Source organism: Camelus ferus, chromosome 15 (assembly GCF_009834535.1).
Source record: "Camelus ferus isolate YT-003-E chromosome 15, BCGSAC_Cfer_1.0, whole genome shotgun sequence".
NCBI classification, from domain to species: domain Eukaryota; kingdom Metazoa; phylum Chordata; class Mammalia; order Artiodactyla; family Camelidae; genus Camelus; species Camelus ferus.
Window position 1 is genome coordinate 22344191 of NC_045710.1, and position 24368 is coordinate 22368558.

Genomic DNA, 24368 nt, shown 5'->3' on the forward strand with positions numbered 1-24368 from the left:
AAAATTCACTCTGTAGTCAATTTTGAAATTTTTATAGTCTATATAATAAATAAGGAATAAATATTTACAGTACTCAAAAGTATATCTGAATTATGGGAAATAAATCACTAATACGTAAGAATATAATTTCCACACATGTATAGGTGGGTAATTCTGAATCCAAAAGATTACATTATTTTATCTCAATTCTTGAGTATAGAAAGTTGGTATTTAGTAAATAAGAAATGTAACTCTTTAAATAAATTTGGTGCAAGGCATCTAAAAATTGTGCTATTCTGGCATAACACTGAAGATATAAAAGCTCTCCAATGTAATATAAATACCCAGTGTTAGATTAAATAGGTATAATCTAGTACATACATGATGGCCAATAATCAGCTAACTGAATTACCTTTTGTTTTTGGTTTTTTTTTTTTTTTTACAAAAATGCCTAGAACTGATCCAAGCTAAAGAAAGAAATACAACACCATACCATTATTTTAGTTGGAAGAGCCGCACCAGAAATCATGACAAAAAAATTGTAGAACTATAAGAAAATCCAGTGGTTTTTTTTGTTGTTAATGATTTCTTGCTAAAAATTCAAGTAAGAGAGTCAAATTGCTTGAAGCACTAAAAAAGCATAGCAGCAGTGTATGGTCTGCAATGATTTGAAAAACACTAAGAATATTCTTTAATGTTTCCTCATTTGCAGACTACTGCCTATCAAACACAATCTCTGAATTATAGAAGTACATCTATGTTCTTTTACCAATCTTGAATTTATATTGTATTATAATGTAGTAATGACACAAAGTGATGTCACACACAAAAAGGCAAACTATGTAATATTATAAGCTAACTTTAAAATGAATCTAATAACTGTGATAAAAAAATCACATAAATATGTAAAATACAAAATACATCCTAACATATTTTTACATAAGAACTTAAGTTTACCACTTTTAACATAAAAATTCTGAAATGGAATTAATAAAAAACAATTTTCATATGTACCACAGAGCAATAAGTTTAAATCAGACTATTTTGAGTTGTGTAGCCCTTTATTAGCAACTAAAATAGAAGGTATCTGTTGTACAACACGGGTAGTAATTGACTATAACTGGAGATTTATTATATTCTAATACAGATCATTTATAAATGCAATTTCTTTATTAAAAAGCTTCCACCCTTTTTGTTTGTGTACAATTTGCAAAACTATTCTGAAAGCGGAATATATGTGCACAAGTCTGCAAAGAGTGCAAATTTAGAATATGGTAAATGCTTTACAAGTTACTTTCAAAAAACTGACTGCCACAACTGGGCGTTTACATTGCCTTTTTTTTGTTTTTTTTTGATCAAAATATTTTGATGCCAGCCTTCCTTCCACTGCTCTAAACTATAAAGCATTTTTTAATGAGTTGAAATTAAGGAAGGACTACACCTACTAGAAAAGAAGAGAAGAAAGTTCTATTAGTTTGAGGTTTCAGAATCCCTCCCAAACCAGGACCAGTGTCTTGGTAAGGGTTAGGCTGGGACCCTGGACAGAGTATGAGTATGTGCAGGTGGCATCCCTGAGGATTCAGAGCTTCAGTGAACCGTGAGTGCTCCAGCTGCATAACTCACTGAACTGTCTTGCCAGTTTCTACACTGGCTTGACTGGGCATAATTCAAAAAGGAAAAGCTCATATTCATTCCATTCTTCTGCAGCTCTGTGATAGCCTAAAAAAAGAAAAATTTGGTTATGACAGATAACATATAAAAAAGTGAGCACTCTTTGAATGTGTTGGTTGCTTAACTTTGTCCACTTCACAGATGAAGCCTAGATCTCTCACTCTCCTTTTGTTTCTTGAATTTCGTGTCACCTCATATAAAATAGGAAAAAGAGAGAATTTTTTATCTCATTCTCTCAAAGAACTTCTCCTACTCTAGCTTCTTGATAAATATGAGTCATCTTCCACTCTACCTTTCCCTGTAATTTAGTAAGGCTACTTTAATAAATCAACAAATAAAATTTAAAAATAAAAATATAGTATCTTTCTCTCTATTCTCTAAACCAAATCTTCTGTCTTAAGATGTTGGAGTCTTCTCTTTGCATGATTTTGACTAAATTTGAAACATATATAAATTAAGTTCCAAATCTAAGAGGTATATCAGGATTTTTACTTTATGAACTGGTTTATCACTTATTTTACAAAAATTTTATTTGATACAATTCAAACTTTAGTAAAGTTGTATAGCTTACTCTAAATTTCAGAAATAAGTTTGAGTCCTTAACAGGTTTTTCTTCCAATCAGTCAATACTGCTTAAGAGAAAATATTTCCTAAAAATCCACTATGTACTATATTTCAAATCACATTCAAGTAATACTGGACACTTTAGGTTCCTACCCTAGACTACCTTAGACTACATTACCATCTCCATTATTTCTCTGCCTCTCCAAACAATGAGCCCATTAATACTTCCTCCCCCTATTTCCCTGAATGTACACTTTCTTCTTTTTTAATGAGTCATACATTTTCTTTCAATTTTTGGGTTTTGTATTGGGGGGGGGAAATTAATGTTATCTCTTTCAAAAATCCACTTAACCAAAACTTCTGCCCCTTTACGGGTTTTTTAATAAAATATTATTGTTTTTGTTGTAAGGAGAAAAACATATACATGTCATCTGTCTTGCCTAAATTATGAATTTATAAAATTCAAGAGCAGAATCTTCCACTTATTTTTTAGAGTCTAGAACATTAAATAAAACCAAAAAACTAGTAAGACCATATCTCTTAAAAGGTTACTTTGGTTTATATCTGTAAAGAGCATACTGGAATTGGATGAGAGTCAAGAGAAAAAAACGGACTTCTAAATAACTTTCTTAATTTAAAAGAAAGTACTGGCTTGTTTTACAGTGATAAGTAACCGTATTTAAGTAACCAAGATAATAGAAATTTAAATTATCTTAAAGGTACTAGAAAGAAAACTGACCATATATACTTAAAACCAGTGCTAATAAGGTAACACAGATGATAACAATTATGATATTTTGAAACATCACAGGATCCAATGTTAAAAATTAAGGCTTCCTAAGGATACTTACATTTAACAACACCCCAATGGGATGTCTTCCACATATAGTATTATGGTATTTCTTCAAATAATTGCTAAAAGATACAGGGTCTAATTGTTCTATAATACTCATACCCTAAAAAAAAAAAAAGAGAGAGAGAGAGAGAGAAAAGAAAATGAAAGAAAAAGAAAAAAGGACAATTTATTATTTCCTAATTACATTTTAAAACTATTACTTACAGCTGATGATTTTCAATTAAGGAGAAGGAAAGAAAATACATTAAACTTTGTGAAATATCAAACTCATTAATCAAAAATAATCTCATTATAGTCAACTCTCAATAATATATATACTTTATAAACAGAAACGTTTAATCCCCAGTTTAGTTTCCTCTGACCTCCTGGTATGTTTCTGTACCACTTTCCACAGCTGTCACTTAGCTCACAATCCTCAAACATTTCAGGACTTTATACTTTTCTCACATGTATGCATGTGTGAGTGCATGTGTATGTCTGTGCGTGTATTTACAACAGTAAACTTGTGAAAATTTTCATACAAAATCTAAAATTAAGTTTGATATATGGCTGTTTTTCCCATATCCACTATATTTCTCCTACCAATGGCATAAATAATGAAGAGCTGATTACAATTTAACTATTTCCATAACATATACTTAAATAGCAACAGTTTGCAAGGCATTTTGAATTATCAGTAATTATTGAGGTATGTGATAAAAAGATATCACAAACTAAGAAAATAATGTATTTTTAATCAACCTTAAGCTCATAAAAGACTGATAAAGCTTAAGCAAAATAGGTCTTTACAAACAAGTTTAAAAAAGAAAGGCTTTTTATCCCTTTAAACTAGAATGCTTTATTTTCAAGATTTTAATTGACAATCAAAATTTTTAGAGTACTATTAAAACAACCACTATGACCTGGACACTTTTTACACTTAACTCTGTACTCCACAAATGCATTCGAATAATGTATTCATAACACATTAATATAGAGCAACTATAACTCATCCAAATCAAGCAAATAAATCAGTGATTCTAACTCATTCACCAACTATCTTACCTTGTTTTCTTATTCAGGTAAAATACCTTACAATTTGTGTTCAATAAACTGGATTAATATCCTTTGGGAGAAATGTAAATGGTAGTTTAACTACGGAATTAACTGATATATTTTGTGTGTATTTTTAAATTCTATTTCAACATGTTTTAACAAGCGTGGTACAAAAGCACCTACAGTTTTCAGATGAACACCCATCTGAAAAATAACAGCAATCAGTAGGTGACAGTACAAATAGTGCAGTTGCAGCATCAAAATTTAATTTTATAAAGAAACTTTTTTCAGAACACCCAAGTCCTTCATAAACATTATCATTTTTTTCTACAAAATATCTAAAAGATAAGCATATGTGTGTATAGTCAACTCGCAACTGCTTGCACATCAATTAGCTACTCTCATATTTATCCACAATCAAGTGTTTAAAGCTAAGTTGGTTTTCCCTTGCCAATTAGGAGGCTTCCAGGTCAACACTATATACTGATACTCAGTACAAATTCACAGAAATATGAACTAATTCAAAAGTTAAACCTAAGATAAACAATTAGTATCATAATTCTGATAAAAAGAAAATCACTCATTGTCTTACTCTGCTTCATATAGTGTAACAAGAGACATACTAAAAATTCTTAAATATTTTCAATAGCTACAATTAGTATACATAGTATAAGAGAAGTTTTAATGCTCCTAGATGAAGTCTAAGACAGCTTACCTTACATAGAATGCCACTCATTAATAAATTATGTAACAATGAGGTTCCAATGCATTTTTAATATTAAAATCTCAAAGCACATTGTGAATAAGCTTATCACATTTATATACTGACATGAGTAATTCAAAGAGAAGAAAACTAATGATCACATTTGTAGAAGACAAAAAATTCAAACTGGCCAAGAAATTTCATACAGAAAATATGTTAAAAATGTACAGAAGACACTACTAAATAAAGTGTTCCAAATGAAGATTTAATGGTTAAATTACAACATGAAAATTAAAACCTGAGGTGATGGAAGTTAAGGGATTAAATTAAAAATTTTAATTCCCTCAAGTGTGTTATGTACCTACCAGGGCAAGAATCAATTCCATTACACTCAATTCTCTGACAAATGTGATAGTTAAGAGATATGCCTTTTTATATAGGAGGGACTGAGAGGAAAAATTAAGGTGCTTCTCATGAGTGAAACTCTCCAACTGGAAAATTCATGAAGTATGCCAGTAACAGCAATAATGATCAGTAAAACTGGAAAATGAAACATTCATTAACTAATACAGAACACTAGCAAATATGCTTTTGTATATATTTATGTTTTCATGCTATTTTGAAATTATATTACCAAAATTCCAAGAAGATGAAAATGCTAGTTTTGTACTACTGCCAAAATTCTAAGAAGATGAAAAATAAAGTGCTTCCCAAATACATCTAAATAACTTTTCTATTCCTTAAAACACTGGAAGATATGATCAATAAATCTACAGTCCCAGTGACGGAAAGCTTGCCTAGGGCTTGGTATACAGAGAATTTGTTCACATCAACTTCATTTAATATGAAGCAGTGAAGTGGGTTAATCACTATCCATTCACCTCTAAGCTACAAAGCAGACATTATAAACACCAAAAGCCTATCCATCACAATCTGGGTTTCTGAAAAATTTAACAGCTTCAGCATGAAATCCGCAGACTGAAAGCTAACTCCCTACCTTGAGGAGAACAAGGGCGGAAGGAATCTATCTTTGTGCTGACTCTCCAAGTAATGCGTGAAAGCTCGTAATGTCAAATCCTAAGTGACAATCCTAAACTGAACAGGCAGTTTTAACTGGCAGAGCTGCAAATTCAGGACTCTAATAAGACAACAAAGGTCTTCTCTTTTTAAAAGTTTATAAACATATAATAAATTATTCATTTAAATTTTATTTAATTTTAAATACTATTACCTAGAAGTAATCTCCCTCTAAAGCAACAAACATAAAAAAATAGTGAAACATTTTTAGAAGCCTTTGAGAAATAAGAACTAGAATTATGTCTTTTAATTATGAACACATACATAATAGTATCAAATCATTAGGACTGTGGCCTCGTTTTCTAAAGTAAGGGTATACATTTATATTGGAGACACAGGTAGACAGTTAGGGAGATGAGGAAGGAAAAGGAAATACTCTAGTTTCTTTAAGAGGTATCAAGATAAAGTCTTACAATGAAAAAATTTTATAGGAAAAAAAGTCACCCTAGCAGTACTAAGAATCAATGTACTAATAAATAGCTATCTTAAAGATGATGTTGTGAAACCTACTGAAGACCACTAAAGAAACTACTGGCCTAAGTTCAAGAAAAAGAAGTACAAATGGACAAATACAAACAATTACATCCTTCAAAAGAATAAAAGAAAATTAGTTGAAGTTCAAGGTAAATGAAGTGGCTACTAATAAATCTGGAAGCAAAAGAAGTCATAAAGATGACTACAATGAAATTTTCAGATTCTGTCTGCCAAATCATACATAATATGCCAATGTCTACAAGGAAACACTGATCTATATTGAAAGTGGTACAGGAAAAATAACCTAAGATCATGTAATGTATATAAAATATGTTTAATATGGCTATTGTTTCCAGTATGTCATTTAAAAGGTTCACAGTAAGACTTTCAGAATCTACATCTCCTATAAGTAGTTACTTTTTCTAACCAACTACAATACTTGGAACACCTAGTTTCTTTTCCTATATATTTTTCTTTCTTTATGTGGTTTTTCACATAATTGATATTCAGGTGCTAGAGATATAAAAATTTTTCAAAAAAATAATTAGTCATTTTTCTTTTGCTTTTGGAACCTAAAAACATTTTTTTCTAGCATTTTAATAACTACATTTAATGAGACTTTTCTGCTATCAAAAAAGGATCAAAACTTAACACAATTGAAAAAATTAAATCTAAAATTTTATACTTAAAATTAATCTTTTCACTCTATAAAACTTTCCAAATGTGTAATTATTACAATTCAGAATTGCTAACATTTTTGCAATACTTGTACAGAAAAGCATCCTACTATATTTTGCTTTGAAAAGATTGCATATAGAAACTAAGATATTAATTCTGAAATGAAAGAAATTATTCACAACATAAAATGACATCTTAGAAAAGAAATATACAGTGGGTTATTCACCATTAGGTTATATAAACCAATCAAAAAAACACATTGTATAAGAGTCTGCCTAACAGTGAGCATACATACATAGATATATGTATAAAATCATACATACATGAGTATATGTACAGAGCTAACCATTCTTATTATTTTAATCCATTTATTCTAACTCCCAGAACTGACTTATAACTTGAATTAACAGCATGCTAATAAAAGGACAGAACACTTCGGAGTCATTTAAAAATTCTATATATATAAACAGAAATTTTTCAATAAATGGACCTCAAAAATCAAGTCTAAGTCAAATATTATACCAAATATTAAATTCAAGCATATTAATATGAAACAAATAGCAAATACTCAGTATTTATTCCAAAATTGAATTCCAAGCTTTTTAAATACAATTTTTAAAGTCAAGCTCTGGTATTTTTGGACATCTAAAGTGAGGTAAATCAGATGCAGATTTAGAAGCCAATCTAAAGCTTATTGGTTCTACTTAAGAGTTTTTGAACAAAAATTCTTACTTTCAAAGCCTTAGAATTGAGCAGAAAAGGCAAAAATTTCATAAAGTATGAGAACAATGCCAACGGGTAAATGTTAATTCTTTCTGCTCTCCCTCAAAGTAAAAACCAAAGTCTATCCTTCCAAGTGATCATATACCTCAAGAAAGACAAATAAAGGTTTAATAAAACCTAACAACATAGTTAGAAGAAAGGCTAAAGAATTATTTAAAGTATGATGTTTATACATAATACGCAGGATACCATATAATATTATTTAAATGTGTCCACAATTCTAGCGAGGTCCAAAGGATGCTAGTATGTTCAGTAACTTCAGAGTACCAGGTAAACCAAAGTTTCAGGGAAAACATTTCGTAATGTATTAAAAGCATCAATTCACTGACTTACAAATTCTTATATTTGCAAAATTAAATGTTGCCTGATTAAAGTTCACAAATGATTTAAAGAGCTGAAGAGAAAACAAAGGGAAAGAAGATTAACAGGAAATTTTGTTGTACTTCAACATATCAGGGGCCATAGTAGGCCAGTTCAAACTCAGCTATTTTAGGAATAAAATTGTTGGGACTCTTTCCATGTTACTGAAAGGGGAATCCTAGGGGTGTGTATGGGCAAGTCTATTTTGAAAAAGATCCACAGGTGCTTTCAGTTGTAAGGAGGGGGTTGAGGATTACTACAGTAGATAATCTCATCTCTGCCCTGCCTTTGATTACCATCTACGTGTTGAGAATTCCCAAACTTAACTCTCTGAACTCCAAACCCAGTATAGTCAACCCATTAGCAAAGTCCTGTTGACGACAGTATCTAAAATGTACGAACTTCTTCCCATCTCCACTATTACCACCCCAGTTCAAACTACTATCATCTCTCCCCCAAAGTCCTGCCAATGCCCACTGTTACTATTCCTGACCCTCTTTTAAAATCCATTCTGTACACAAATGCCAGAGTGACCTTTCAAATAATGTAAGTTACATCATTTCACTTCCCACTGTATTCAAATAAAGTTCTTACCCTGGAACATAAAGCCCTACATTATCTGATCCCTGCCTGCTTCTCTTACCACAGATGTATATCACTCTTACCCCTATCTACTATACTCCTACAACACTTGCATTTTTTTCTTTCTTCTAACACACTAGTCTCTTTCCCCTCATGGGGATTTTTGCAATGGCAGTTCTTTCTGTCTAGAATGCTCTTCCCTCTGATCTTTACTTGATTTGCTCCTCTTACATTTACATCTCAGTTTAATAATCTTCCTCAGAAAGTCTTTCTCCAATCACTCAGTCTAAAGCAGACTAGAATTATTTACTATTTCAAAAAACCCTTTTATTATTTTCTGCACAGCACACAACACTATTAGAAACTAACTTTTATACTATATTCTTCACTTAAAAAAAAAAGTGTATCTCCTGTTAGAACAAAATTTCTATGCAAGCAAGTCGGTTTATTTACTGCCATATCTCCACCAGTGCCTAGGACTATAACTGTATGTTTAAAAATAACTGGTGAAATGAAAATCCAAATGCCTACCTGGCTGACATTTCCACTTGAACACCTTTAAGGCAACAGCAAATATAATATATCCTTAATATGGTTTATGATCTCCCTACTTCCTAAAAATCTAGCCGTATCTTGTGCTTCCAATCTAAGTGAACACAACCAAGAACCAACCAGCAGCCTAAGCCAGATATTTAGAAACCGTCCTTGATACTTTCTCCCCGTTCAAGTTCAATCGATCACCAAGTCCTGTCATCAATTTGTCTCTAAAATATACTGGATACATCCACTCTGTTCCTCTCTTTGACCATCACCACCCCATCCATTGTCTAAATTACCATTTCTCATCTGGATCAGCAAACTGGTCTACTCATTTTTCCTCTGGCCTTCCTCCAACCTATTTGTTGCACTGCACCTCTATAATCTACTCAAACACAATCTGATTTTATCCTTTCCTATTTAATATCCTTTAACCAGCCTGTTCTAGATTCTCTAGCCTCATTTCTCACCACTCCCCCATCCATTCATCCACTGATTCAATAAATATGTACGCCGAGCACCGACAGGCTTATCATCTAGTCGGGGACGTTATCATCAACAAATCAACAAATAGTAAGTCACACGGTAGTAAGTACTAAGAAAAAAAAAATAAACTAGGGAAAGTCATAGAATAACTGTTCACCACAGGGGTGTAATGGAAAAAATTGTGGGCACATTTTTGAGTTGTCCCAATAGTCAGAAGATGCTGTTGAGGGATTTAGTGAGTGGGGTCCAGGGATAGTTCCACACAAAGAACTGTTCTCTTCCCATAACATTTCACATGTCCATGTATGTGAAAAACCTGCTTACAGTTACCTACACCCTAACTCCATTTTACATACAAACACAAAGAAGTTTTGCATGATTTTAATATACAGTAGATTTCCTGGGAAAAGAACTATCACATAAAGAAAGGGAAGACTGTACTTTGTTTAGTTTACAACTTTACTAATAAAATTGTTCACCATTTTGGAAAATCAAGTTACCCAGCAATGTAACTTAGTGATGTGAGTAATAAATGTTAAACAGCTGTTTAAGTTTGTATGCAGCTGTTATGTTAATGACACTATACGTAAGCATCAACTACTTCATTGTCTCTTCTAATACTTGGTGCCTAGGTATTTACACTATTAAACACATATTAATTTATTATAAATTATTTTCCTTTTGTTTCTTTCTCAGATTACAATTTGTGTATTCATTTAATTCAATTATGTATGTAGGAAGATTATATTCACTAGTTCATTAATTTGAAAAGTATTTTTTGAGCACCTACTTAGATTCCAATTGCTATTTTAAGCACTTTGGATATATTAGTGAACAAAACAAATATCCTTATGTAAAAAATAAAGTGGAACATCGTAAGGAGGATTGGGAATGCCGAAAGGGTGGAGTGTAGGATGTAAAATTAAATTGGGTCGTCAGTAGGTCTCACTGGGAAGATGAAAACTGAGCAAAGTCATAAAGTGAGACACTCAAAAATGTAAAAAAGGACAAAAGCCCTAAGCTAGGCACATCTACGCATTATTAGTAAGGATGCCAGTGTGTCCACAATGCCTCCTAAACCTCTGACATCTCTTGTATTTTAGTAGCTTCTTTCTAAGTCCGTTCGATAACTAGACTGTAAGATCCATTAAATCAGAGAGCATGTTTTCTCTTCTTAGCAGCTTCAACACTTCACATAGTGCCAGACACACAGTAGACATTCATTAACCATTTGCCATATGAAGAAAATAAATAATATAGAACCAGAAAAGTTTTCTGAGGCAACTGAGAACTAAACCTCAGAAAAATAAATTAGAAAGAGTAGCCAGAAAAGAATCACCTAAAATGACAACATAATAAAGCTTTAGGAAAAGTCAGTGAATTAAAATCCAAACAAAATTCCAAAGGTTAAAGTATTAGGCCATAATTGAATTTTAAGTAACAAGACAAATTTAAATATGATAAAATCTCTGAGGTAACTAAATTTGCATTTATTCCATTTGGCTTTTAATAAAATACATTGCTCAACATAATCTACCTATAGTTTCAAATCCAATTCCTTACTTACTAAAACATTGTATCTACTTTAGACTAAATATTCTTGTACTAAAAGATATACGTAAGACTTTTTACACACTAGTAAAGTTGATTTTAACAGATCACAGACTTAAAGGCTGATAGAGTTTAAAGACAATTTAGAGACCAAGTCTCTCATTTTAGAGATGGCAAACTGACTACAAAATGGAAATGATCTTTCGAAGGTGCTAGATCTAATACTCTGTTTATGAGTAGATGCCAAAATGATTTCTATGACTTAAATATTAAATATTACTTGGAACATTAAATAATAAATATTAAAACAAGTACTATGACTCCGATACTACCTGAAGGAAAATTCAACAAGGTCAATGGCTACTGTACTCCTGGGCTAGAAAAAAATATAATCATATTTTTAAATTCTGTATTTAAAACAAACTCAGGTTTCATTTAAGAAAAATCTAAATGGCCAAAAAATAGAATTAGATAATAAAATAAACTAAGAATTTGCTACAGTTGTTTCTGCTTAACAATAAATAACAGCACTAGTACCCTGCTATCCCTAAATTTGAGACACTCGCCCAAATAATACCTAAAAGCTATATCTAATTATTCAAAGTATAATTAATCAAATAAAATTAAGCTGAAGGAAGTTGCTACTAATCGAACAGGGATTATTTTTACACTCAATATTCACATGATTACAAAATTTATTTTGCACATTTAGTTAAAGATAGGGAAATAATTATTAGCCCATTGCATATTTCAACATATTAAGTCTTGAATCACTAATCTGAAGTTAAAGAAAAAAATCTTACAGCATTAAAACCCCACACCTGAAGGACTTACCATTTTATCTAGATGTTCAATGGATCTATAAATCTCCCCCTGGGATTCATCATAGTAACTGTAACGGAACCTTTGACCTTGAAACAAATATCATGTACAAAATAAAATAGGGAAAAATTAGAAGCTAAAAAGAAAGCAAGCGCTTACCAAATAATTTCAGTTCTCATCGAAGGCAAAGCCCAGCTTAAGCCTCTGAGAGAATCATTCCCAAGAGCCCTTGTACATAAAAATAAAAGGCATATTTGGGAAGGTAGTAAAGAAATGATACAGCACCAGTGTTTTATGATGTTAAAAACTATTTCAAACTGTAAAACCTTAAAGTCACGAGCAATACAAAACACTAAGGAAACAAAACAGCTTAAAAGTTAGAAGCATTGTTAAACATATTATATCAGTCTATAATGGAAAGTAAACCCAAAGAATATGATTCAAGAAAATTTGGCCCAAAGAAACTATCTCAATGTAACAAATCAATGAAAGCTTAGCTTTTGCTGCACAAATGCAACGATTTGATCTCTATTTCCGAAAAAAAGAACGTAGGTCAGAGATATATGCATATGTAGTTTGTGTGATGGTTATGACCTCGACAAAACAATTTCTGATTTTTGCAAAACTTTCTACTTGGAAAAGGATCAATGCAAGTTCCTTAAAGTGACGGATACACAAAATTGTAAATATAACAAATAGTCCTACTCTGATAACAAAATCTCAACAAGGAAGGGTATAAGCACATAACATTCAACGTTAGGTATTCTCCAAAGGACAGAAAGGGTTAAATAGAAAAAGTTTAAAAAGAAGGCAGAAAACCAAAGGCTCAGGTGATAAATTCTGCTATAGTCATATGAAAGCCAGAAGTGAAACATATTCATAATTAATTGCAGATTACTACTCAACTGATTGTTACATTTCAGATATATCTAAACCTATTTTCCATCATTACTTTAATGTTCCTTATTTTTAAAGATTCACCAAAATGCAACTGTAAAGGTATTAGAGTACCCTAACCATGTACACACACACTATGTGCCTTGTGCTTCAGTTTCAGAGCAAAGTTCACATATCCAATTATTATCCTTGCATCTGAGGAGATGGGTTTCTTTGGCTGGATAATTATGATTTTTAAGTTTTCTGTTTATCTTACTAAAAAAAGTCTTATAAATAATCAGCCATGCAAAATTATAAAACTCTTTTGATGTCATTTTTCAGAAAAACCACACATCGCAGTTCTTAACATTTCTTTAATTTGTTGACGTTGATCATCTTTGATGGTCACCTTTCTACAATATGCCATATTCCTTTAACTTTCACATATTAACTTTTCACATACATTAACATGTACAACTACTCAATGTGGCAGTTCTTATTTTCCCCTAAGAGCCATTTCTACATCAATATTGCATCTTACAATTCATGATATCCCAAAATCAAGCCATCAAGGGTTCTGAGACAATTATCTGCATTCTGAATATAACAATCTTTTTTTGTAAACACTGAAGATTACTGCATGTTGCCATAACTATATAATCCATTACAGTCGTTGCACTAAAAAAATTCTTAAAACACTGACAATTCATCACTCAAAGCCCCTACATTAAATAACTCATCAGACATTTCCTTCAAAATTTTGAGTTAGGTATAGCTTTGTTTTTCTTTAAAGAATGTATGTACTTTCTTCTATCTAACAATGAGAACTATATAATTCACCCTATTTTTCCTATTTGCCAGACGGCTGTCAGAAAGCTCAAAGCCAAATCTAAAGTTTGTCACAGTAACTTAGTGATTCAACTCAATGGCACTAGATTTCTACTTCTATTTCAAAGTTCCAAAATCTTTTGTTAAAATGAGTAAACAATTAAAAAACTAATCTTAGACCAGACAATTCTAACTCACTAACACTAGTGTAAGAGTAATACCCTTGGAAGAAATCAAGATGAATATTCTTTGAACCTAAACTGCTTCAAGTTTATATTAACACATTCTCTTTTTCTTGCTTCTGGTGATAACTGTTAGTTTTAGTTGTCAATAATCCCTGTGACCTGAACATGATTGTCTTATCTGAAGACTGCTACTCTCAAGTACAAAGAAAATTCATGTACTTTATGATAGACATTTGCTACTCAAAAGTCTTTTCTGCTTACTTCCAAGTTCAAAGCTGCTGCTTCAAATAGGTGAAGTTGGTCAAAACGGCCTTAATCATAAGTCAAAAGTATAATTATATTTTAAAATGCTGCCTTGTTCATATGAACCATTTTCAACATAACTTTCACTTAAAAACTACTTCTGAAGTAAGAGAGTACACAGAATGTTTAAAATACTAAATCAACATGATTTAATAATGATAAAGTACAGAGAATATCAATAAGCAAATGTTTAATACTTTACTATCTACTTTTTACTACTCTTTAGTTGTCACTTGGCATTTAGTAAGTGAAGAACTGAGCAGAAATATTTGATAAGCTCTGTAGAATTTATCAGTTAAGAAGCTAAATCCACACTCACGTAACTACTAAACTGAAAAAATATCTTACTTATAACAGTTCAAACTGTCTCATGATAATATTTTTAACTATTCGAATATTTCAAAATTACTTGAGTAATTCATTCTGGTCGATATACTTAAAGAAAGCATCTAATCTGAAGTAAAGAGCTGCCATCATCTAAGCCTAAAGGTATATATGTACATCTGAATGAACATATGTGTGTGCATGCACAAACACACAACTTCAGTTAAACAATACTTTGAATTTGTTTTCAAAATTTCTTTTCTTTGTCTCTAATTATTAAAAAATAAAGTTTATCAAGATTTTGTTTAATAAGAAATAAAAGAAATGACAACACTAGCACAATATATTGCTCAAAAATGCATCTTTAAATATTGTTGATTTAAAATATATATGGTTTCATGTACCTCATTAGCAGACATACATTGTTTTACATTATTTCTAACATTCAGTAAAGCTTATGCCTCTAAACTGACAAATACAGTTGCCTATGTACCTGGAGAACTGGACTTGCGAACTTTCATAAGTATGAATAAAGCATATCACATAGTAAGAGAAAATTACTTACCTGAAACTTATCCTTTCAGAAGGTACACTGGGAAAATGGATTCTTTGAGCCCCTGTTTCAACTCCAAGTATGAGCTTTCTAGCTTTAAGAGCCATTGACACTGCCCCTAGGGGCAGCACAAGCTTTGGAACTCCCCTATTGAGTATGTCAGTAGTTTCTTCAGGTGCCTTCCCTCAGTTCTTTTCAAATTCAAAAGATGAGAGGAAAAATAACCCAAGAAAAAAATCCTGTAAAGCAGAAACCTTACTCTTTGAGGGAAGGAAGGTAGCTCATTTGTGAATCCATTCCAGAGCACGCTTTCTGAGAAAAAGAAATACAGGTAAGTAATTTTCCCATCTCCAAAGGTGACTGGTGATTAATGAGTGGATTCACAGAGTGTGGAGAATAAGCTCCAGGGATGTCTGTTTAACACACAACAATCAACTAATGAGGACAAACATAACAATGAATGATACAAGAACCAAAGCTACTTTTGAAATACCTCAAAACAAAAGGTAAAAAAGTATTAAATACCTCAATGTTAAGCTATACACTAGATTGCAGAAATAAACAATGAGTTTAGAAAGTTGTTCTATAAAGTTCTCAAAAGATCAGTCAGTAAGACAGACTTTCAGACATATGTCCAGTAAAAACTATACTGTTACACATTTACTTAATCACTTTATATATTAAAACTTTTTCAAATAGTACAGTTAAACCTCACAACAACCTGTGAGATAAGATTATTAGGCCATTTTATACTAAGGACCTAAACTGGGGGCATTCATAATTAAAATCACTGCCAAAGAAAAACATGTATTTTATAAAGAAAATATTATCTAAGTAGCATCAAGTAAGGTAATTTTTATAAGCAAAATACTATAATCCTTTCATTCTGGATTCTTAGTTATAATGCAAAAGTACTGGCTTTCTCTCAAACTTGCAAAAGATCAAAGACCTAAATATGTGAAATCAGTATGTACAAATATTTGAGAAGACAAATATGAAAGCTTGAATAAGATACATCTCAGGAATTAGCTAACTTGCACTCAAACCAATTTAAATATTTAGAAAATAGTAATACCCTCACATCCAAGAGACTAACAGGAGGGAAGAAGCGTATGCATGAATAATCACCTGTTAATATACATAAAACCAGAAATCTGAATAAAGATATAAACTTCATAAATAGTGAAGGAGAATGCCATTTTTAATAAGTGGCACATATTTATAAAAAAGAAATTATATAAACCTAGACAAATGTAAGTTTATAGATAAAAGTACCAAATTACTGAAGTGACTGTAGAATAAACTTTATTCACATTTTAACAAAGTAATATAACTTATCACTAATATTTACCAAATAAATTTATTGAAATTGATTTGAACTTAAAACCACCATAAAAGGAAAATTAAATAGAAGCATAAATCTGCTTTTAAAGAATCAATTTCTGTTAGATCCAGTTTCATTTAGAAACTTCTTAGAAGTTAACTGAGAGTTATGTTAATGAAAGGTGTCAATAATTGGAATTTGGAAATATAAAGTTCAGGGAGATCAAGAAAACACAAATACTAACAGTCTACATGGAGAAGAGCAAAAATGAAACTTAGGAAAATAGAATAAAAATTCTACTAATTAAAAAAACTAAAAAAGGTCCAAACAAAAATTCTCTTTATGAAGCCATCCTATAGGATGTGGAACTTGGTAAGTACACAAATTATGGGGACATTACTTAACCATGGTAATAGTGAAATACTAAAAGCAAATGTCCTTTCACTTAATCCACTCTTCCTGATAGTAGCAGGAAAGGTGAAAAGAAGTATAATCAAATATTACCAGGGGAAACATCATCATATTGGGCTGACTAATTATAAAATAAAAGGTAGGAACTGAGATGCAGGAGATGGGGGCGGAGGGTAGGATTCAAATGAAGAGACAGAGAAGGCACAATAAAATCTAGGTTCCCAACTCTCCCTTTGCGTGTCTCACCCAAAAAGAAAACTTGAGAGTATTTTAATCTTTCTACTTTTTATCTAACATCTCTTTCAAGTCTAAGTAAGAGCTAAACGAGATCTTAAAGATAAACAGTCTTTAAAGCAAAACACCCTGTCAAGGAAAAAAAAAAAAAAAAGAAGTCGTCTGGTAATGGACATTGGCTAATAAATAAGGCTGACAAGGCAAACCCTTTTAATTATACACATGTGGGTCTCCCAACTGTCTCTATCACCAATTTTCTCACTTTATTTTTCACAGAAGCTGGACATTACATAAAAAGAAATGCCCACTAGAAATGAAAAATGTCACCATTACCAGTACTCTACCATATTATTCAATAAAAACAAGAACAAAAAACTCCACTACATATATGAGTAATATGTCAACCGTACCATAATCAATTAAGTTATTTTTCTTCAAAAATCAGCTATTTAGAAATTTGGAATGCGTTAAGAATCCTAACTCAATGAAACTTTTAAGATCTCTGAGTACTTGAGGAAATGAATCCTTCCTGTGAAATGATTTAGAGTTCAGTGTTATCATTACTTTGGTGTGGTAAAATCAACTTGTACAGCACCTTTGAAAAGAGAAGTATTATCTTTGTGAGAAAAAGCTAGATTTTTGAGATGGAAATACAGAACTCATTAATTTAGGAAAGATGACCAATGCCCTTACAGCATGAATTTGAAAAATATGAAACTTAATTTCTAAGTAAAGACAGTTTAACCCATAACTAGCCAATGATTCCTATTATTTCAATAGGCATGTAGAACAGAACATGAAGCTTACTTTACAAGAAAGACAGTTACTATTGTAGAAAGGAGTCTACCAAGTTTGGAATAGTGTCCACCTAACACTTTCCACCTACTCCCAAACCTCCATCAAATTTCCTAACAAGAATTATCACAGTGCTTTCTGTAAGTACAAACAAAGCACTTAATGAGTATTGTTAGTGATAGTGATACTAAAAAAAAAAAAAAAAACCTTGGAAAAGTTCTATTACTTAACCAGCAAATGTAAACACAAATATGTTTTAGTCTCTACATGATTCCCATAAGCTAACATTATCAACCTTTGGAAACTCTGAGTTCTATCTTGCAATTTAAATTCCAAGATTTTCAAGAAATAAGGAGATCAAACGGCCTAAATTACTTTTTTGAGGATTTAGGTAGAATATACAACAAAATTTTTTTTCTCTCTCAACATTGTACTTAAATATAGTAGTAGACTAGAATTTGTTTGCTTTCTCATCATCAGTGGGGTAAAAAGTCTACATAAAAGAGCAATATTAAAACATCTACTCATATTTTATATGGATTTATGTTATGGTTGCACATGATGCCAACCTAGAGGGAGAGCCTGGTCGCTGAAGAACAGTATCAGGGGAACAAACTATTTAAATCATAGACTGATTTAAAATGATTCATTAGAGCCTTAAAAATGAAGAAGGTACGGGCACATGCTTCAAGAATTTTTAACTTCTAAAACATATGGACATACTTCATTATCAGCACAAATTCATACCACTAAGAAAATGAGTCCTTTTTTCAATAACAATACTCTCTAGTTATATTACTAAACTTCAAAAATCCCAAGAAAAGAACTCTTTTCAAGTATCAACCTACTCAGGTCTAACTAATATACTTATAACCATAAAAACAAAACAAAACAAAACAAACAAACAAAAAAAAAACTTCTGCCAAAGGGAGCAAACAAAATAGGTAATAGAATTTGTTATTAAAGAACCCTGAGAGCCTTTTAAGGAGTTTGGCAAAGCAGCACAGGTACCTGCATACCCTGAACCAGGGCTTCCGAACCTAAGCACCACTGACATTCAGGGCAGGATAACTCTTTGATGTGGGGGACTGTCCTGTGCATTGCAGGATATTTATTTAACAGCTTTCCTGGACTCTACTCATTAGAAGCCAACAGCATCCCCACCTCAGCTGTAATGATCAAAAATGTCTCCAGGCATTTTCACATGTCTCCTGAGGGGGTAATCAGCCTCAGCTAAGAAATCAGTGCCTCAAACAGAAACACTTTTCTATACCATTAGGGAGACGTTCTCCTGAACTGAAATCTCAAAGCCACTCACAGCATAGCAAGAGGTAAGAGAAGAAACCAGCCTAACCAGGCCCATTAAATGTTGAATCGACTTTAGCAATTAATGGGTAAGACAGGTAAAAGCCAGGGCTCCCTGTATTTCCTGTATCTCATGAAGGATGTTTTCCTGGCCATTTTAGCACTGTATCTTGAAATTTATGGTCTTGAGCCTCATGTTTTCGCCAAAATCAAAGAAATAACTGAAGAATGAACAAATATTGGCACCCTTAAACCGTAAATAAATATATCAAAGAGTATTCCTAAAAGGAATAGGACTCAGAAATATTCTACAACAGTAATGGATAAATGAGAGTAAAATGTATGCAAAGAATTCAAAAAACAAAATTTCCTAAAAGAGGCATCCATAAACGTCTCACTTGATGATCGATTCACTGTGAAGCTTCCATATTCTTTTAATTCACAATAGTAACAACAATCTCTCAGGAGTCCCTACCCTTATGAACCATTACTAACGAAGACCAGAGCGCTGACAGCTAGCATGTTGCAATCTCTGGAGGGTAGCTCTAAACTCATGGCAACTATGGGCAAAAATTAAGCACCAAAGGGGAAAAGGAAAGGAAAAAAGACTAATTACAAAAAAGGAAATGTGGAAAAGGACTGGCATAGCACACAGTGCTCTTCTATATTCTACAGAACATTTGTTTTATCCACCAGAAAACTAACTTCAGAGAATCTACCACACAACTCTACCTGGAAATGGGGTTAAAAGAACTTAACTTCCACTAATCTAAGTGTCTAAGCAAGGATGCCCTCACAGTGTGAATCCAATTATACCAGTCGCCTTTGGAAATGTGTCCATAATTCCCTATTACAATCTCATCCTTTTTGAATGACCAAAAGACTTTTTTATTCACCTTTGAACATCGTTGCTAAAAGTAAAACTATTCAAGGAAAGTGATAAAGAACTGAAAATCAGAGTTTAGAAAGAAAAGATAAACTTTAACCTCAAGTATATAATAACTACCATGATATGTTAAAATCTAGAACTTACCCCAATGGCAGAAATCAGAAGAAACCACAAAGAGATTACTAGGATCCGCTAGATATTTACTGAAGAGTTTTCCGAATTCCTGTTCTTTTGACTCACTCAGAGCTCCAACCAGTACAGGAATAATGGTAAACTCATCCTTATGGCTTAAAGAAAACAGAAAAAAAAAAAAAAAAGTCATTTAAGAAGTCTAAGAATAAAAATAGTTTTCCAATGTGTTGGCACTAAAAAGTGGAACATTTATTAATAGTGGAAAGGATAATATACATAATAGCGTTGATCTCTTAAAATCTATAAATTGATGTTTAAAAGACCGTTTAAAAAGATGAGAGGTACAGAATACTAAACATATCTCTTTAAATTACAGAAATGTACAGTATGCTTTATTAGATAAACAAAGCTATTTTACTACGAGGTATAAAGATATCCTCACACGTAAGAATAAGTCCATCAGACCATCACCAAGTCAAGTCTTCTCAACTACCCATAAAAGCTACGATCATCTGCCCAATGCTTCCACAATTTTAAAAGAGAATAAAATTCTTCCTTACTTATTTTAACTCTATTCTAATATAAACACCACCATTTCTGGCACTTGTTCTATAAACCTGCTAAGTGACATCTACAAAATTTATCTGGGCTCCCGGAAGATTCACCAACTGCACTTTACACCTATACTAATAAACAGGTACAGCACAGTCTGAAGACACACTCGAATTTCACTGGCATCTAGGGTGGACACAGAATTCAAGGAAGCAGATACTAACTTCTAGCAGCAGGAAAAACACCACGCCCATCCACAATGTTTATGGCATATCCACAAGTCCCTTTTTCACTCTACAGATTGAAAGATTTATGGAAAAGGAACAGAGCAGATTAATTACAAATAACTGTGACGGGCTACAGAAACAGATCTTTTAAGTATTTCAATGTGCTGAAATTTTCCTTCCTTCCATATATTCAATATTATTTATATTCTATATGGTCCCAGATTTGGAATTTGAGGAGCATGGATCATATGTTTGTTGGACTTGTTCTGAAAAGGACTTTCTTTTAAAAAATCACCATTATAATAAAAGCTCTTAAATATGATAATCTGGCACTTAATTGATGTAGGACAAACAGAATTCATTAAAAGGGTCTTTAAAAATACTAAGTTTAAGTATTATTAAAATAAATGTTAGCCCAGCTTCATAAAGCTAAATTCAGGGCACCCAAGCGCCTCCCCCAAAAAGGCCCCCTTACCCTTGTCAATTGCGAAATAAACAGATCATACAGATCTCCAGTCCCTCTGCAATGCAGGGGCTTCTTGGGCAGAATCTGCATCTATGGAGTAAGAAAAAAAGAGGAAGCTGGCAGAGGAAGCTGCCATGGAATATCTCTTTCTCTGACTCTTACCAGTTTGCATAACAACTGCATGAATGAGTAGGGGCTCTTAAGTAACTTAAGAGTGATTATCATTTGGAAGAAAAGAATCTGAGCTCTAGTAAAAATTCAAGAAGAGGGTTATGAACTGTTCTTACTTCAAGTACTATGTACATAAATAAATACACTAAGATCACTGAAGAGTCTGTCAGTTGTTATGGCACAGTAGGGAAGCAGGTATATAGAATATAAAAAAACAAGAAGCCAGAAGAAAGGGGCTCAAGTACTGCCTCCATCACATACAAATAAACGGTGAGAGCACAGGTAAGTCACTAACCTAAAAAATCTACTTCCTTATTTATAAAATGATCGTAATTACAATACCTATTTCATAAAACTGCTACAAAGTTGAGGAATACTATGAGAAAAGTACTTTGTCAATATTATGTGGCTCACTTGGAAGAAATAACATGTCAACTCTCCACAAGAGCCACCACACCATTCAATTAACCTGAGTTTGAGCTACCTATACAGAGGTGAGTCTCATGCCACTTAGAAATCTAAGCTTTGAGTCAAGATTCAACCATCCACCCTTTGTCACTTCTCTTTTTTAAAAAATTACCTATTATTCTCTATCCCCACAGAACATGGATTAGAGAAAAGAGCATTTGACTTTGAAATGTAACATTCTTAGGTTTTAGAATACAAGTTGTGAAGCTGGTCTTTCCTGATGAAGGAGTATAAGATCTCACCCTCAAAAAATAATTACAAAATTGGATAAAACTACCACCAAAAAAAAAAAAAAAGGAGTGTTCTAGAAATCAACCAAAGGCCAAAATACAATGAGAAGAGTTGCCTCATGAAAGATAAATGGAACTTCATGGGAAGAACACTGGAAGTCTGGCATCTTACCAGGAACTGCCCCTAGCCCCTCCCCTGCTCCACCAACATTATGGTGCAAGCAAGGTTGAGGCTGGCTGTGAAAACCAGCAGCTGCACTGCTGAAGGGGGCTGACTGTGATTTGGAGAAGAGCACAGAGCACAATACCCATACACAGCAGGAAACAGACAAACCTGCAGCCATTTTGTAGCCTGAGATTACCGTACCAATTGAGGCAAGCCACAAACCTGAGGACTACCTAGAAATTTAACAGGGAGATTCCAGAAAAGAGAGAGTCACAGAGGGACTTGATAAATTCACATATTCTGAGGAGAGAACTGATGCCCTCCACACAACCTGGCTGACTAGGAGGTAACACACGTGTGTCAATACGGCCCTAAGCTCCTCCAAAATACCAAGTAATTGGGAAGGAGAAAGCATGCACAAGGGAAAGTGGAGACCCAAAAGAGACCAAGCACAAGACTCACACACCTCTGGCTGACCAGAAACCTGCACGCATGTGCAGGGAGACAAGAGAAGACCCAGCAGAAAGTAAAGAAGGCAAACTTGAAAAAAGCCTGAACTTCAAATGTGTTCCCCAAAACACACAAAACCCACAAAGGGTAAAAGCCATACTGGCTTATGGTGTTTAAGCACAATCTTCCAACAAGGACTAGCTAAGCACTAAGCAATGCAAACACAGGGGCTGAATTCTAGAAAGACAGGATGAAAAACATAAATAAGAATTTTTTAAAAGCTGAGGAGACACGTAAGTAGTCAAACCCTGTGGGAAAGACAGATTGTGCAGATAGAGTCCATGAAAGTTAACTTTAAAAAAATGAATTAACAAAACAACCACAACTACCACTACTACTGCCTGCAGAAAAAATAAAGTCAGAATAAAGTTGCTATTTTACTATGTAAAAAGTCCAGTTTCAAGAAAAAATTGTAAGCCAAAGAAAAAGGAAAGCCAATTTTCAGGAGAGGAAAAAAAAAAGAGAGAGAGAGAGAGCCAATAGCAGCTGTATCCAAGTGGGACCAGATATTAAACTTAGCAAAGATTTTAAAAGTTATTATAAATATGTTCAAAGAATCAAAGGAAACTACTATGCTTAAATAAGTTTAATGTATACATACATATATAATAACAATGACTAAATAAATAGCAAAATCAACAAAGAAATGCAAACAATTAAAAAGAATCACATGGAAATTTTAGAATTGAAAAGTATAACAAGTGAAATGAAAAATTCACTAGATGGTCTGAAGAGGAGATTTAATATTACAAAAAGAATCAGTAAAGTTAAACATAAAATAAATTATCCAATCTGAAGAAGAGAGAAAAAAAGATTGAAGAAAAATGTACAAAACATTGGAGACTTGTAGACAACATCAAACTTACAAGGATGCACCCAATGGGAGTCCCAGAAAAGGTACAGTAAAAATAGAGAAAAAATAATGGCTGAAAACTTTCCAAATTTTATGAAAAACATTAATCTACAGATAAAAAAAAAATCAATAACCCAAAGTAAGATAAGTGAAAAGAAATTCTCAACCTAGATAAACCTTAATGAAACTGATAAAAAACAAAGACAAAGAGAAAAATCTTAAAACCATCAAAAGGAAGATGAGTCATTACTTACAGGATAGCTTTTTCAACAAATGGTACTGGGACAATTGCATATGAAAAAAGTGAACTCAGACCTTTACCTCATACCATACACAAAAATTCACTCAAACTAGATCACAGACACAACCATAAACTAAAATTGTAACACTTCTAGAACAGGGCTCAGC

At 32.5% G+C, this 24368-nt stretch overlaps 1 protein-coding gene across 4 annotated transcripts in view; it reads right to left on the bottom strand.

Moving 5' to 3' along the window:
• Nucleotides 1-1021: 1021 nt before the first annotated feature.
• The window catches only part of MEMO1 (mediator of cell motility 1), a 105142-nt gene continuing 81795 nt past the window's right edge, over nt 1022-24368 (bottom strand). For 2 of the 4 annotated variants that reach the window (XM_032497314.1, XM_032497317.1), the window contains 4 exons: nt 20330-20472; nt 12171-12247; nt 3066-3170; nt 1022-1698 (listed from right to left, as the gene is read on the bottom strand). In XM_032497314.1, coding sequence (XP_032353205.1) covers nt 1567-1698; nt 3066-3170; nt 12171-12247; nt 20330-20472 — 457 coding nt within the window. In that variant the 3' untranslated portion in view covers nt 1022-1566. The other 2 variants (XM_032497316.1, XM_032497315.1) reach the window with 2 other exon arrangements.